The 17348-nt window shown below is 36.6% G+C and overlaps 1 protein-coding gene across 5 annotated transcripts in view; it reads right to left on the bottom strand.

Annotated features, from left to right (window-relative positions):
* Nucleotides 1-4719: 4719 nt before the first annotated feature.
* LOC100513809 (alpha-1,3-mannosyl-glycoprotein 4-beta-N-acetylglucosaminyltransferase C-like) overlaps nucleotides 4720-17348 on the bottom strand; it is an 80182-nt gene continuing 67553 nt past the window's right edge. For 2 of the 5 annotated variants that reach the window (XM_084977585.1, XM_084977586.1), the window contains 2 exons: nucleotides 11600-11756; nucleotides 7092-8339 (listed from right to left, as the gene is read on the bottom strand). In XM_084977585.1, the coding sequence (XP_084833711.1) occupies nucleotides 7207-8339; nucleotides 11600-11756 (1290 nt within the window). In that variant the 3' untranslated portion in view covers nucleotides 7092-7206. Of the gene's footprint in view, nucleotides 8340-11599; nucleotides 11757-17348 lie in introns of all 5 variants that reach the window. The other 3 variants (XM_084977587.1, XM_084977588.1, XM_084977589.1) reach the window with 2 other exon arrangements.

Raw genomic sequence — 17348 nt, forward strand, 5'->3', positions numbered from 1 at the left:
TTTTGTTTCCTCCAAATAAGATTTGTTTTACCAAAATGAATCAACCGATAAGTTATCCACATTGGGGGTTATTTATGGAAAAATTTAGAACACAAAACAGATTTCTCTTTATCACCTAGCATCCTTCTCTCCAATCTCTCATCATTACCTGCTATGCACAAAAGACAGGAGCTTAATCCCAACTACAATTTAAATCCAGTCAAAAATTATAGGTGGACTTCATTTCCTAAAGTTTCCCTGTGAGAAGAGATTTACATAATAGGTGAATTTGGAAGAAGTAACTAAGGAGTGCTTGCTTAGTTACAAATCTCTTCTTTGAAAAGATGTGTCTGCCCATGGCACCATGAACTTGGGTCTGAGGTCTGCAATAAGCAACCTGCCCCCAGGATGGGTGTCAAGAATTTGCTTCCTCAGCTTAGGCCTGTGAGTGGAAGGGCATAATTTGGGATGAAGTATTCTGAAGATCACTGTGGCTGCACATCTAAACTGTGCCCTCCAATTCATCAGTACATGCTAGCGATGAAGCTACTTAGCTGATCTCATTTGTCTGACTCCTTTCCACATTCAGTCCTCACAAGGAGAAGAAAAGTGTTATTTCCCAGTTACCCCACCATAGCTCCAAAAAGAACAATGACCAGACAACACTCATAGAAATGTTTTCTTATTCCCTGACCTTATAATTAATACACACTGTTCAAAACAACCCCCACTTTTTTTTTCTTTTTACAACTGCACCTGCAGCATATGGAAGTTCCTGGGCTAGGGGTCAAATCAGAGCCACATCTGCAACCTATGCCAATACTTACAAGATCCATTGCTGCTGAGTGAGACCAGGGATCTAACTTGCATCCTCACGGACATTATGTTGGGTTCCTAACCCACTGAGCCACAATGGGAATTCCCAACCTCTATTTTAAATCAGGGAGAGGTTGCAAGGAATATGTTAGAAAGAGAAATATAGTGGATCCAGTCACAATACAAAGCACAGCAAATACAAATACGTGTTCATTCATTCAACCATAATATATTACCATTAAATTATATTTGAGATTACGGACTGGAAAATCATGTTGCCCTCTCTTTTTGAGTCTAATTTGATAAGTACATACATACACCACACACACAATTTCCAAAATCCATATACTTTCAGCAATTATTGATACTTTTAAGTTAAAATTTGATATCATTCTTACTTTGTTATAAAAGTCATGCAACTAGGAAAAACGTAATAAAATCGATGTAATAATCAATTCATTATCCAGTTGTAAATAGGTTAATGTGTGAAGGAGATTACAATTGTCAGTTTGTTAAAATTAAATACATGTATTTTGCTGCAGAAAAAAAGAAAGAGGAAGACTTGTTGATCAAGGCACTGAAAAATGAAGTACAGAGGGAAAAGTTAGGAAAAAACGCTAAGATAGAACTTCACAGTAGGCATAGTCCAAAACGTTAAAACCTTGCAACTAAAAGGAGATGAATAAATTAATTCAATATTTATGTCATTTTTAGCATTTTACTTTCTAGAATCGAAGTTAAAAAGCTTTAGGAGTCTATTGTTTCGTAATGCCCCATCAAAAACCCACCCCTTTCTATCATTTTAGACAGTATGTTAACACCTCCTACCTCTCATAGTATTATTTTATGTTCTCCTAGTAGAAATAATTACATTCCCAGCAATTATAGAAGGCACCTTCTTTCTGCAAGTCTAAGAATTCTGTAAATAATACCTATATAAGAACTCTATTAAGGCATCTAGTTGTGATTATGGAGACATGTTTTTGCATCATGATGGATTATTTTTTTTAATCTCTCATTAAATCTAGTATGATTTGACAAAACAAGGCCGCACGAGGGAGCTATGTAAATCTTGGAACTACAACATTGAGTTTAAAATAAACCATTTCCAATTTAAATAGAAATACTAAAAAAATAAATACCTCTTTCCTCCAAAAAAATTAAAGGAAAAAAATTTTCTCAGAAATTTTCTTTTGCGTCACTGCTGACTTCTGCATTCACATGCACTTTCACCTTCATCTTCTAAAATGATATATGTTCTGATTTTTTTTTTTTGGTGACAATTAATGAGAACATTTTAAGTTTGCATCATGTTTTGCAACTGACAGATGTGTGTGACATGCATTTTCTTTTTGCACCCTAGAGTCCAGTTTCACAACTCTGAAGTACTTAGATCCAATTTAGCTCCAGCACAAGAAACCTTAGCTTTGCTCTTCTATGATTTATTATGACAGGATGCCAAGTGAGAAAACAGGTTAAAATATCATTTAATAAGGGCGCATGCTACTTTTCTCTGCATCAAGAAGATCATGAAAACCCTTTCAAAACCATAAACTCATGTGTACTGATTAAAGTGGATATTTTAATAGCAATGATATACAATGAAAACTAGTTGCAATTTAAAGACAACCCATCATTGTCATCTTAGTCATCATTCATTCAAGTCATGGCAAGACAGAAGCATAAGTGAACTTCATTTAAAAAATTTAAACATTTGTTTTATTTAACTACATATTTAGAAATATTCTGCAATTGCTCAGCCAGACATTTTATAAACATTGAAATAAAGAGAGTTCCCGTTGTGGCTCAGTGAGTTGTGAACTGGCCTAGTATCCATGAGTATGCAGGTTCGATCCCTAGCCCTGCTCAGTAGGTTGAGTATCAGCGTTGCTGTGAGCTATGGTGTAGATCACAGATTCAGCTTGTATCCCACATTGTGTGGCTGTGATGTAGACCTTCAGCTGCAGCCCCAATTAGATGCCTAGTCTGGGAACTTGCATATGCTACTGGTGTGACCCTAAAATTTTTTTAAAAAACTGAAATAAAAATGCTACAAGTAAAACAGCAAGTAAGTAACAACAGCAACTACTCTTATGTAAGAAAATGACAAAAAAAAAAAAAAAAAAAAAGAAAAAGGAGTTCCCGTTCGTGGCGCAGTGGTTAACGAATCCGACTAGGAACCATGAGGTTGCGGGTTCGGTCCCTGCCCTTGCTCAGTGGGTTAACGATCCGGCGTTGCCGTGAGCTGTGGTGTAGGTTGCAGACGCGGCTCGGATCCCGCGTTGCTGTGGCTCCGGCGTAGGCCAGTGGCTACAGCTCCGATTCGACCCCTAGCCTGGGAAGCTCCATAGGCCGCAGGAGCAGCCCAAAGAAATAGCAGAAAGACAAAAAAAAAAAAAAAAAAAAAAAAAAAAAAAAGAAAATGACAAAAGAAAATTTAACTTAAATACAGAAATGAGGGAGTTCCCTCTTTGGTGCAACAGGATGGGTGGCCTCTCTGCAATGCCAGGACGCAGGTTCAATTCCCAGCCGCACAATGGGTTCAGGGATCCGCATTGCCACAGCTATGGCATAGGTCCCAACTGTGGCTGAGATCTGATCCCTGGCCTAGAATCTCCATATGCCACAGGGTGGCCAAAAAAGAAAAAAAAATAAATGAATCTTTTATTTTATTTTATTTTTATGGCTGCACCAGTGGCATGTGGAAGTTTCCAGCCTAAGGGTTGAATCAGAGCTGTAGCTGAAGCCTACACCACAGCCACAACGACAGCAGATCTGAGCCCCATCTGAAACCTATGCCACAGCTTGCAGCAACACCTGATCCTTAACCTACTAAATGAGGCCAGGGATCAAACCTGCATCCTCAGGACCACTGTGTCAGGTTCTTAACCCACTGAGCCACAGTGGGAACTATCATGTGAGAAATAACAGGAGTATTGCAAAGCCTCATGGTTCTGTCAGCAAGAGAAACCATGTTTGTCTTCACAGGATCGCAAGTAGATCAAAACCAAATTTGTTAAGTTTTGATGTTTTCAGAATGGCTTCTAGCAGAAGTCTTGTCATTTAACACTATGAAAACATAAGCTTATTTCCAAATGCAATACTTCAGAGTAATTATTGAGCATCTGAGTCAGGCACCACAGAAGGTCAATGCCTCCCAGGACTCACAGGAATTGTTGGGAACATCTGATCTGCGCAACAGCTCTGGTTCAAAGAAAATGGCATATCAAATCAAAGTATATTTATGGAATCCTTCTGATTAAATTAACAATAAAAATATTTTAGAAAATTTGCAAACTACCATTCAACATTATCTGTATACTGTCATCTAATTTAGATGAAATCATCCTATATTCCCAGTTACTTTGTCACTTAATAGCAGTACTTATCTATGTCATTAAAATTTTTTGAGGATATTATTTTAATGGCTGCCCAATACTTCTTAATATCTTATATATAATTAGTTACAAAGTTTCAGTTTCACCATAAAAATATAGAGCTAAAGAAAAGTTTTAATTTTAACCTAGAGCTTGCCTTTAAAATGTATTTTAATGAGAATTCCTCCAAAGAGTTAAAATTCCTATGAAAAGTAAGTTGTGTCCCTGTTCTTTTTATCTGCTCTGCCTAATCATCACTTACTTCTAAGGACTTTCTCACTTTTTGATTTTTGCATTTAATTGTAATTTTTCATTGATAAAACATTTAAATTTGCATTTTAAGAATGTCAACAAGGACCCTGATGTGCATAGAAATAAAAATTCTCAACAAAGTATTAGCAAACTGAATTCAAGGATGCACTAAAAGGATCATATATCAAGTGGGACCAAGTGGGATTTATGGCAGTGATGCTAGAATGGTTCCACATCCACAAATCAATCAATATGATTCACTCCATTAACAAAGTAGAATATAAAAATCATCTCATAAATGTAGAAAAGATTTTTAATGAAATGCAACATCTACTTATGATAAAAACTCTCAACAAAGTGGCTATACATAGAATGTACCTCAAAACAATAAAGGCCATGTAAGACAAGCAACAGCTAACATTATACGCAATGGTGAAAAGCTGAAAGCTTTTCCTCTAAGATTAAAAACAAGGTAAGGATGCCTACTCTCACCACTTTAATTCAATGTAGTTTTGGAAGTTCTAACCAGAGTAATTAGGCAAGAAAAAGAAATAAAGACATCAAAATTGGATACAAAGAAGTAAAACTTTACCATTTTTGCATATGACACAATATTATTTATGAAACCCTAAACAGTCTACCAAAAAAAATTAGAATAAACAAATTCAGCAAGGTTGCAGAATCTGAACTCAGTACAAAGATCGACTGAGTTTCTATACTCTGACAAGGAACCTTTAAGAAAATAATCCCATTTTACAGGTGCATCCAAAAGAGCAAAATACTTAGGAATAAATTAATCCAAGGAGGTGAAATACATGTACACTGAAAACTACAAGACATTTATGAAAGAAATTGAAGAACACACAAATAAATGAAAAGATATTTCCTTCTCCTGGGTTAGAAGAATTAATATCTTATAAAGATCTGTCTGGTTTTGTTGTTAGGAAAATGCTGGTCTCATAAATGAATTGGGCCCCATTCCCTCCCTCTTGTATTTTCTAGAGGAGATTTTGTACAGTAAGTATTATTTCTTCCTTTAAAAACTTTTTTTAAAGGCTACTTTCCATTTACAGTTATTACAAAATACTGACTATATTCCCCGTGTTGAAAAACACATCCTTGAGCCTCTCTTACACCCAATAGTTATACCTCCCTCTCTGCCACCCCTGTATTACCTCTCCCCCATCTTCCCACTAGTAGCCACTAGTTTGTTCTCTACGATTCTGCTTTTTTTTTTGCTATATTCACTAGTTTGTTGTATTTTTCAGATTCCACATTTAAGTGCTATCATGCAGTACTCTTTCTCTGACTTGTTTCACTTAGCATAAGGCCCTCCAAAACCGTCTATGTTACTGCAAAAGGTAAAATTTAATTTTTGTGGCTGAGTAGTATTCCATTGTATTTATATACCACATCTTCTTTATCCATTGATGGTCCTTTCCACTTGACATATTTAGTATATATTAATATACTAAAAATTATAGTCTTATACCATATTATATAAATATATAGTCTATGTAGTATATTACATATAGTATATATAGTACATACAGCATGTAGTGGCCTACATGAGTGGCCTAGTAGGAAAGTGATAAGTGTTGCATTCCAAAGGAAATCACCACTATGCCTGGCTTCTTTCAGGGCTTGGCATGTACATTGCCAGTAGGAAGCAAGAAGATTCTTTGTTGGGATCTGTAAGCATGCTCACAGGAGAAAAGAGACAGAAGTAAGCTATGTCCTGTGGAAGGTGGACGCCAGAAACCTCGTGTTGGAACATCTGTAAGGGTGTTTATATGAGAGGCGCAGCATTGGTAAACTAGTGCCCTGTGTTCCCACTATATTGGGAAAGAATGGCCTTCCACACGAATTCAGAATTTTCTCTCATGAATAACCCATTTGTACTGTACTACTGGCTTTTTGACCCATTCACTGAACTTAGAAAGCACAGAGTGTTTAGTAGGGGAGCATGTCAGAAAGCATACTTGATCATGTGAGGCCTCACAGGAAAGTGGGAAGACATTGCTTCTGGAGAAAACACCACAGGCCTGGTGTGCTTTCAGTGTCTGCCATGCACATTGCAAGTTGGAAGCACAAGGCCTCTTGTTAGGGAAATTATCAGAGTGGTCACATGAGAGGAGCAGCAGTGGGGCCCTACTGTACAGCACAGGGGACTGTGTGTGATTGGGTCACTGTGCTGTACAACAGAAATTGAAGAAACATTTTAAATCAACTATACTTTAATAAAAACAACAATAAAAAAATAAAATAATACCCTGACATACTGGGTGTTTATGTAGAAGAGGATTCTGCCTAATTGATTATAAAATGTAATCAATAACTGTTTATCAACTGAATGACGACATTGTAATGGAAAAATGAGATTACAGAGAAAATAATTATGTTTCTCTCCTGACCAGTTTACATTTCCTGCCACATAGGAAGTTCAGTCTTCAGTGAATCCATTTCTTGGATGTGATAAGAGCATCAATCACCCCAACTCATATGTTCATGTTGTTTCTAGAAGTCTGATTTTTTTTGCCCAAGGAAAGAATTTTGGATGGCCTCTTCCACTAGTGGCTCTCTGAGCCCATAGGGATATTACTTTCACTCTGCCTTTCCACATGCTATATCTGCTGTATGAAGAATATTAAAAAGGACACAACAATAAGATGTCCCCAACCAATTTAAACACTTTAATTTTTTAACCTCTTTATATTCTAACCTCCAACATGAACACTCCAGAACTTCCAATGTCTTCTCCACATGACATATTACTTAAACTTCATTTAACCCAGAGGTTGATGTGCCTAACTATTATCCCAGAGGGTGGAGTGCCTGTCACCAGCAATCTCACACATTTCACCTTCTTCCCAGACTCATTAGATAATACCTGCTTATTCAGGACACCATTTACTAGTAGCCCCAGTAGAATATAGTCATCACAGTCATTGATCCTATTAGTAGAATCATAGCCCAGTTCAATATGTCCCTCTTTAAGCTGATTTTCTTCTTTTAGGTCAGAGCCAGTCAGCACTTGAACTCGGAAAACTTTGGCAGGTGTGTCCAAAACCACAGTCAAGTGACTGCCAGCCTCAGCTGACTTGGTATAAAAGAAATTCTTATCCAAGCTATAGGCATTCATGAGAACAGAGGCATTAGCAACCTTCAGGCTAGTGTAGATGGATGCAGCAGGGTTGCTGGGAGAGCCAAAGTCATCTTCCTCAAACTCTCTATCTTTGAGACTATTGAATTTGCCCTCAAAGGAGGAATAATTACCCATGTGCTGGAAGAGGGAAGGGAAGAACTGGATTGGTGTTTGTTGCATAAGTTCATGAAAATGGGTGAGGAGGTAGTAACAGGGCATTTCTTGGTAGAAGAGGAGAAGGAAATGAACAAAACAGGGGAGGTCTTTAGTGTGAAAGAGTTTTCCAATGAAGCCCAGCTGAGAGAACTCCAGAGTCACCCAAGGTTTTTTTTCCCAGGCAGACACTGTGGCAGCTATCTGGGTGACAAATCCAGGGACACATTTCACGTCATCTTCAATCATCAGGAAATAGTCGGAGTGGTTGGTAGCAAAGTTCATGAGGAAGGCATAATCCATGTTCTGCTTGGAACGGAAGGCTACATAGGCAGGAGTGTCATTAAAGTTTTTCTTAAAGTCCTTCAAGGGAAGATAGCTTTTAAGTGGAGTATTGATCACTACTAGCTGGTTGGCTTGGATATATGGTTTAAAGAGGGTTGAGATGTTGGAGATCATTTGACCACGCCATGTGGAATCAGGATCTGCCAGATGTACCAGAACAATGAAGTGTTTCTGCTCAGATGAGGAGGAAGCAAAGAAGAGAGACTGCAGGGTGTCCAAGAGGTAGCTCCCTCGGGGACGCTGCACAGAGGGAATCCCTATTGTCAGCAGTTCTAGGATTGAAGAAAAAAAAGAAGACCTGTATCAGCTTAGGGAAATGAGATAAAAAGTTGCTATGGGTGAGATTATAAGACCCTCTTAGATCTTTCCAGTATGCCAAATTCTGGTATTCCTAAGATTATTTTAAATTTTCTCTCCCCCAGGCCTGAGTATGGACCATATTAGGAGTTAATATCTTGTCACAAATTATGAGTTTTTTTTAAAAAATTTTTACCTTTGGAAAACTATTGTGGGAGAAATACAGATGACAAAAAATAAAAAATAAAGATAATAAACTTCTACTCAAAATCCCACTGAAAAATCAGGAAAGTTAACATGAAAGAAGTGAAATATCTGACAAATTCCTGGAAGAATGAGAGAATATAAAACACAATTGGTAGAGAAATCTAAGTAGAAGAATTCATAGTCTAAAAGACACAGAGAAAATGACTGCACAGATGCATATTTATACCAAAAGCTTAAGAAAGAGGAATTCTAAGTTTTGAGCCACCGATTACAAAGGAACGAGCCCTGGGATGGTCACCTGGATAATTACAGAACTATTTCCAGAACCACTGGGCCCGTGACTACGAAGGGGCTGGTGGTGGCAATGTCCATTCCCAGACTAAAATCCTAAAGATTTCTGTCTGAATAAAGTGGGAGGTCTGCCAGGATGTGAGTCCTGGGGCTGGAACTGAAATCAAGAACTCTAGACAACAGAGGGGAAAAGGAGCTAACACAGCTGACTGGCATCTGCTTACAGGGTAAAGTTCTGCATATGGTTCCCTCAAGTGGACATAGTAGACATTTAGAAGTGTAGAAGCTGCCAGAGTGTGTCTAAGCAGGTAAGAGGGGAAATATTCCAGGTGATATAGGGCTTAATAGAAGAGATGCAGGGATACTTCACCCAGAAGGTCAGCTACCCACATTTCTCTCATTCTCCGTGTGCCACTGCTTCCCCGCAATCTCATGAGGCATCCTTCAAACCGCAAAACACTTTTACTGAGAGGCAAACAGGGATGACTATTTAGTGAACTATCCACTCTAGATCCTTGAACATAAATCCGAAACAGGAATCTCCAAACATTTGACTATAAATATGAAACTATAAAGAATCACCAACATAATGGAAGAAAAAAAACTCAACCAGAAAGCTCTGAAAATAGAAGACAACAGGAAATAGCGAACAGAAGAACATTTCAAATATGTTAAATCAATCCTTTAGAGGAACTGGAGAGTAAACCATACTTTTTGGCAAAATAAGAGTCTTGTATAGATCAGAATTTATAGAATATATGGACATGAGGTTTTGATCAAATTCAGGTTATATTTTTTGGCAATAATAGCCACTGATACATTCCTGCACATAATGGCAGATTGTTTCTGTTTTTAGGATATTAACAGCCTTTGATATTCGGTGCCTAGATTCATTAGTATTTTAGGGGGTTGCAATATGATGATATTCTAAGTCAAATAGTCTCTCTCATTTACTATCTGGAATTCTTCTAAAAAGAAAATTCCCCTCATCTACTACTACTTGGTTACCCAGATTTATAGTTCATATAGAAAAGTGAGATAAATATTTGATTTTTCCATTTATCATTGGCATTCAAAGTAATGCTAGCGGTTGGTTCCCTAGCATTCTCCAATAGTGACAAACTTGGGGGGAGGGGTTCTTTGGGGTTTTTTTGATATCTGCATGAACTGATGGGTTTTATGAGTTTTTTAAATCATTGAAATTTTATCTTTATTGATGCTCAAATTGTCCTATCTTTGGTAACTAACTTCTTAGAGTTAGATGCTGAGCCCTTTTGATACAACTTTAGTCATTTTCAAAAGCATCCTTTCAGAGTTCCCTGGTGGCCTAGGTGTTTAGGGTCTGGCATTGTCACTCCTGTGGCTGTGGTTGCTGCTATGGCTCAGGTTCAATTCCTGGCCCAGGAACTTCTGCATGCTGCTGGCACAGGAAAAAGAAAAAAGAAAAAGTAAAAACCTCCCTTGCTATATGGTGTATTTCCTTCCTGGGTATCAGCATTTTTCCAAGGAAATCTGGTTCTTTTTAGTGGAAAATTATATTTATATAAAGAGTGTTTATTGTATGGTGTCATTTCTAGGCCCTAGTGGACAAAGTTAATACATTTTTTTTCCTTTTTCAGCCACACCTGTGGCATAGGGAAGATCCCAGGCCAAGGAGCTAATATGAGCCACATCTTCCACCTATGCCACAGCTGTGGCAATGCCAGGTCCCTAACCCATTGCACCAGGCTGGGAATCAAACAGGCAATGCCACAGAGACAAGCCAGATCATTAACCTACTGCACCATAGCAGGAACTCCTAAAACATTTTTTAAAAAAAGAATACATCATGAGTTCAATACTGATATCAAAATGTATTCAATTCAAAAATCCATTTAAACTTGAAGAAAAAATGAGTTTTTCCTTATGAAGCATTCTTTGTGTTATCAAGGTCAACATACTTAAGCTACCCTGAACTTAATCTTACTTTATTGCCATACTAAATATCTTAGCCATGTCTTTTGAATTCTTGAAGTATTTTAGTCAGAAAAAGTTTGTCTCAAGTTTTATTTTTTCCTTCTCAAATACCATAATGAGTGTCATAGTCAGATGGGTACACAACACTAAAGTAAAGCTGGGTCAGCAAGGAAAATCACAAAGTCCTGATTTGAGATGACAGGTAAAAGGCCATAAACTTCAGTAACAGATGCCAGCATGGTTACCAGTGACAGGGGGAAAATGGATGTTACTGCTGCAAGAGGCCACTGAGGACAAAAGATAGATCTACGCCGGAGCTATAATTCTGGAAGTATTTAGCATATGGATGATACTTAAAGCTGTGATATTAGATGAGTTCACCAAGAAACTAAGCCTACAATATATTTGGTATAATAAGCCATGATGGAATACAATGTGCAAAAAACAAGCAAAAACTGAATCACTATGCTCTACACCTGAAACTAACATAATATTGTAAATCGACTATACTTCAGTTTTTAAAAATAAGTCTAGATAGAGATTGATGTTGTACATCAACATGTAGATTTGAAGTCAGAACACAAAATACAAGGGAGTGAGGCTCTATCAGTAAAGATGGAGGAAAACCAAGAGTCTGGGATCCTTGGAAGCAAAAGAAGAGTGCTGAGAGTGATTTTCGGTGTCAAATGCTGTTATAGGTCTCTTTTCCTTTCCACCTTCCCTCTCTCTCTACCTTTACCTGACCTGTCCCTGCATGGCCTATTCCCTTGAACACACTCACTTTTTTCCACAGGAGGAGCTCCAATCAACACACAATAATTCACATTTTTTAGCGGTCCTGAGTTTTTCTGCATTTCTTTGAAGTTTTCCAGGTGATTTGTTCTACTAGGGTTGATCTGCATTCGGGCTCTCTGCCAAGCTACCATTTTCTTTTCCTCCTGAGGAAAGGGTAAATTTCAGGTATAATGTTCAGGTATAATGACTGGATTACCCTTTGTATAACATAATGAACTAATACCCAGGATATAAGACAGATTACTCCGGGCTCATTTCAGTTTCTTCCTTATCTTCTCAAAAAGTTCTATACTACAGGTTCTTGTATAGATTATAGTCCTAGCTAGTAGTGATCAATACTCCACTTAAAAGCTATCTTCTTGTATAGATTATAGTCCCAGCTAGTAGTAATCAATACTCCACTTAAAAGCTATCTTCCCTTGAAGGACTTTAAGAAAAACTTTAATTGACACTCCTGCCTATGTAGCCTTCCGTTCCAAGCATACCACTTCCCAGGGCCCTACAACTAGGAGTATCCTGAACCAACTTCCTGCAGGTCCTTGCTATCGTCATGAGACCAGAAACCAGGCAGTGACTACTAGTCCTGTCCATTGTCTCCTTCTCCCTGGAAACAAACTCAGGGGGAATAACAGCCTGCTCACACCAAAGATAGAGACAGCAAATATCCAAACTCCCACATCAAAAATACATAGTAATCCCCAAAATACAAAAGGGTGCTCTTATATTGAAATAGCCCTCCAAAACTACAGTAGTTGGTTTCCCTAAATTCACACAAAAAGAAAAACATAGGTGAAATGAATAAGTTCAGGACACCATTCCAAGTTAAAAGAAGAGGAAAATTCACCTGAAGCAGAAAACAATGAAACAGACCTCTTCAGTCTTATAGACACTGAGTTCAAAGGGAGATAGTGAAAATACTAAAGGAATTAAGGGTGAATATTAAGTAATTAAGAGCATATATAAACAGTAATGCAGATTCCTTTAGAAAGGAACTAGAAAATATAAGGGGGAACCAAGAAAAATTAGAAAATTCATTTTCAGAGACACAAACTGAATTAAAGCCACTAAAGAGCAAAATGAATAATGCAGAGGAATGAATTAGTGACTTGGATGATAGAATAATAGAAATCACTCAATCAGGACAGCACATAGAAAACCAAATTAAAAAAAACATTAAAGCAATACCAGAGAACTATGGGATAATATAAAGCAGGCCAATCTATGCATAATATGAATTCCAGAAGGAGAAGAAAAAGAAAAGGGGATTGAAAATATATTTGAAGAAATTATATCTGAATACTTCCCAAATCTAACGGAAACAGATACCAAGGTATAGGAAAACAGAGGGCCCCAAAAAAGTTGAAACCAAACAGGCCCACATTGAGACATATTATAATAAAAAATGGCAAATGTTAAAGATAAAGAGAGGACTCTAAAGGCATCAAGAGAAACACAAAGTGTTAATTATAAGGGAACTTCCATAAGGCTATCAGCTGATTTATCTACAGAAACATTACAGGCTGAAAGAGAGTGACAAGATATATTCAAAGTTGTAAAAGGGAAAAATATGTAGTTCCCACTGTGGTTCAGCAGAAAAGAATTCAACTAGTAACCATGAGGTTGTGGATTTAATACCTGGCTTCACTCAGTGGGCTAAGGATCTGGGGTTGCTGTGAGCTGTGGGGTAGGTCACAGGCATGGCTCAGAACCTGCATTGCTGTGTCTGTGGCATAGGTGAGCAGCTGTAACCCTGATTCAACCCCTAGCCTTGGAACCTCCATATGCTGTGGGTACAGCCCCACAAAAAGCATAAATAAATAAATAAATAAATGGGAAAAATGAAGCCTAGAATACTCTGCCCAGCAAGAATATCATTTAAAATAGAAGGAGAAATAAAGAATTTCTCCAACAAACAAAAGTTAAAAGAGTACAGCAATAATAAACCCATTCTAAAGAAAATAATGAAATGGCTTCTCTAAATGAAAAACAAGTCAGAAGAAATAGGATAGAAGAAATCACAATTGGAAAGCAATCACTTAAATAAGCCAGTATACAGATCTAATGGTGGGGAGAACCGACTGTAAAAGTGATGATAACCACAAGGAACAGCAAAAGGACAAGGACTTCAAATAATATAATAGAGGAAGGAAAGTTAGAAAATCTAGACTCTCTTTTTTTTTAAAATAATGTGTTTGAGTCTTTACAACTGTCAGGCTAAAGGAAGCAGATATAGGAAGTGGTTAACATATTTGACAAACAGGACAACCACAAATCAAAACCAAATATTACATTCACGAAAACTAAAACGAGAAGTACTCAAGCATAATAAAAGGGAAAAAAAGAGAGAAAGGAACAAAGGAGAAACAATCAACTGGAAAGGTTTAAAATGGCAATAAATATATATTTATCAATAATTACCTTAAATGTCAATGGACTGAATGTTCCAATCAAAGACACAGAGTGGCAGATTGGATAAAAAAGCAAAAACCTACAATATGCTGCAAAGGGACTCACTTTAGGACAAAACACACACATAGATTGAAAGTGAGGATATGGGAAAAGGTATTTCATGCCAAATGCACAAGACAGGAAACCAGGAGTTGCAATACTCATATCAGATAAAATAGACATTAAAATGAAGGCCATAAAGAAAGACAGGAACCTCCATATGCCATGGGTGCAGCCCTAGAAAAGACAAAAAGACAAGAAAAAAAATAAAGAAAGACAAAGAAGGACACTACTTAATGATAAAAGGATCCATTCAAAAAGAGGATATTACAATGGTCAATATATATGCCCGTAATGCAGGAGCACTCAGATACATACAACAAATACTAAGAGACATCAAAGGAGAAATTGATGAGAATTAAATCATAGAAGGAGACTTTAACACCTATTCACATCAATGGAAAGATCTTCTAGACAGAATATCAATAAAACAGACATCCTAAATGACACAGGAAAAAAGTTAGACATAATGGACATTTTCAGGACATCAGATCTAAAAAAATAAGAATATATATCCTTGTCAAGTGCATATGGAACATTCTCAAGGATTGATCACATACTGGGGCACAAAACTAACCTCAAGAAATTTAAGAGTATAGAAATCATTTTAAGTATCTTCTCTGACCACAACGGCATGAAATTAGAAATCAACCACAGGAAAAGAAATGAGAAAAAACTGACTAAATGATGACTGAAAAACATGCTACTAAAAAACCAGTGGGTCAATGAGGACATCAAAAAGGAAATTAAAAAACACCTCGAGACAATGATAATGAAAACGCAACGATTCAAAAATTTATGGAATGTCACAAAAGCAGTGCTTAGAGGGAAAATTATAGTGATACAGGCCTTCCTCAAAAAAGAAAAATCTCAAATCAACAACTTAACCTACCACCTAAATGAATTAGAAAAAAAAGCACACACAGAAAAAACCTTAAGTCAGCAGAAGGAAGGAAATCATAAAGATCAGAGAGGAAAGCAGTAAAATAGAGATTGAAAAAACAATGGAAAAAAATCAATAAAACCAAGAGCTGGTTCTTTGAAAAGGTAAGCAAAATGGACAAACCTCTGGCCAGACTCACCAAGAAGAGGAGAGAAAAAAAAAACAAACAAACAAAATAAGAAACAAAAAAGGAGAAATCTCAACAGATACTGCAGAAATAAAAAAAATAAGAGAATACTACAAACAATTATATACCAATTTGACATAAATTAAACATTTATATGTTTATATGACATATAAATTAAATTTGACAGTTTAGAAGAAATGGACAACTTTCTAGAGACTTAGAGCCCACCAAAACTGAATCAAGAAGAAATAGATCAACTGAACAAACTGATCAGTAGAAATGAAACTGAATATGTCATAAAAACACTCCTGACAAATAAAAGTCCACAGATGGCTTCACAGGCAAACTCTACCAAACATAAAAAGAGGAACTTATACACATCTTCTTAAACATTTCTAAAATGTTGAAGAAGGAACACTCTCAAAGACATTCTATGAAGCCACATCACCCTAATACCAAAACCAGACAAAGACACTACCAAAAAAGAAAATTATAGGCCAATATTTCTGATGAATATAGACACAAAAATTCCCAACAAAATTTTAGCCAAACAAATCGAACAACATATAAAAAAGATCATACACCACAACCAAGTGGGATTCATCCCAAGTTCACAAGGATGGTTCAACATATGCAAATCAATCAACATCACACACCACATTAAGAAAAGTCAAAAACTACATGATCATCTCAATAGGTGCAGAAAAAGCATTTGAGAAAATCCAACATCCATTCATGATCAAAACTCTTACCAAAGTGGGTATAGAGGGAACATGCCATAACATAATAACAGCCATTTATGACAAACCCAGAGCAAATATAATACTCAATGGAGAAAAGCTGAAAGCCTTCCCATTAAAATCTGAAACAAGACAAGGATGCCCACTCTTACCACTGCTATTCAACAGAGTATTGGAAATCCTAGCCACAGCAATCAGACAAACAAAAGAAATAAAAGGCACCCAAATAGGAAGAGAAGAGGTAAAACTGTCACTGTATGCAGATGACATGATACTATATACAGAAAACCCTAAAGACTCCACACAAAAACTACTCGAACTGATGAATGAATTCAGTGAATCAGCAGGATATAAAGTTAACATTCAGAAATTGGTTACATTTCTGTATACTAAAAATGAAATATTAGAAAAGGAATACAAAATACAATATCTTTTAAAATCACACCTAAAACATTAATTACCTAGAATAAAACTGTCCAAGGAGGTGAAAGATTAATGTGCTGAGAACTATAAAATATTAATCAAGGAATTTAAAGAGGATTAAAAGAAATGGAAAAAATCCTATGTTCCTAAACTGGAAGAATTAATATAGTTAAAAAGCAGTCTACAGATTCAATGCAACCCCTATCAAATTATCCATGACCTTTTTCACAAAACTGGAACAAAAAATCCAAAAATTTATATGGAACCACAAAGACCCATAATTCCCAAAGCAATCCTGAGGAATAAAAACCAAGCAGGAGCCATAATTCTCCCAGACTTCAGACAATACTACAAAGCTAGAGTAAGCAAAACAGTATGGTACTGGTACCAAAACAGACATACAGACCAATTGAACAGAATAGAGAACACAGAAATAAACCCAGATATCTATGGTCAATTAATCTTTGACAAAGGAGGCAAGAATATAAAATGGGAGAAAGTCTTTTCAGCATGTGGTGCTGGGAAAATGGGACAGCAGCATGCAAATTAATGAAACTAGAATATACCCTCACACCATGCACCAAAATAAATTCAAAATGCCTTAAAGACTTAAATGTAAAACAAGACACCATCAAACTCCTAGAAGAGAACATAGGCAAAACATTCTCTGACATCCACCTTACAAATGTTTTCTCAGGTCAGTCTCCCAAAGCAACAGAAATAAGAGAAAAATAAACCAATGGGACCTAATCAAACTGACAAACTTTTGCACAGCAAAAACCAAAAAGAAAACAAAAAGACAACCTACAGAATGGGAGAAAATAGTTTCAAATGATGCAACTGACAAGGGCTTAATCTCTGAAATATACAAGAAACTTACACAACTCAATAGCAAAAAAGCCAACAACACAATTGAAAGATGGGCAAAAGACCTGAAGAGATATTTCTCCAAAGAAGATATACAGATGACCAACAGGCACATGAAAAAATGCTC

Source organism: Sus scrofa, chromosome 9 (assembly GCF_054392235.1).
Source record: "Sus scrofa isolate SSC_HxYL_T2T_F1_AM1 chromosome 9, Sscrofa_HxYL_maternal_Yorkshire_Landrace_v2.0, whole genome shotgun sequence".
NCBI classification, from domain to species: domain Eukaryota; kingdom Metazoa; phylum Chordata; class Mammalia; order Artiodactyla; family Suidae; genus Sus; species Sus scrofa.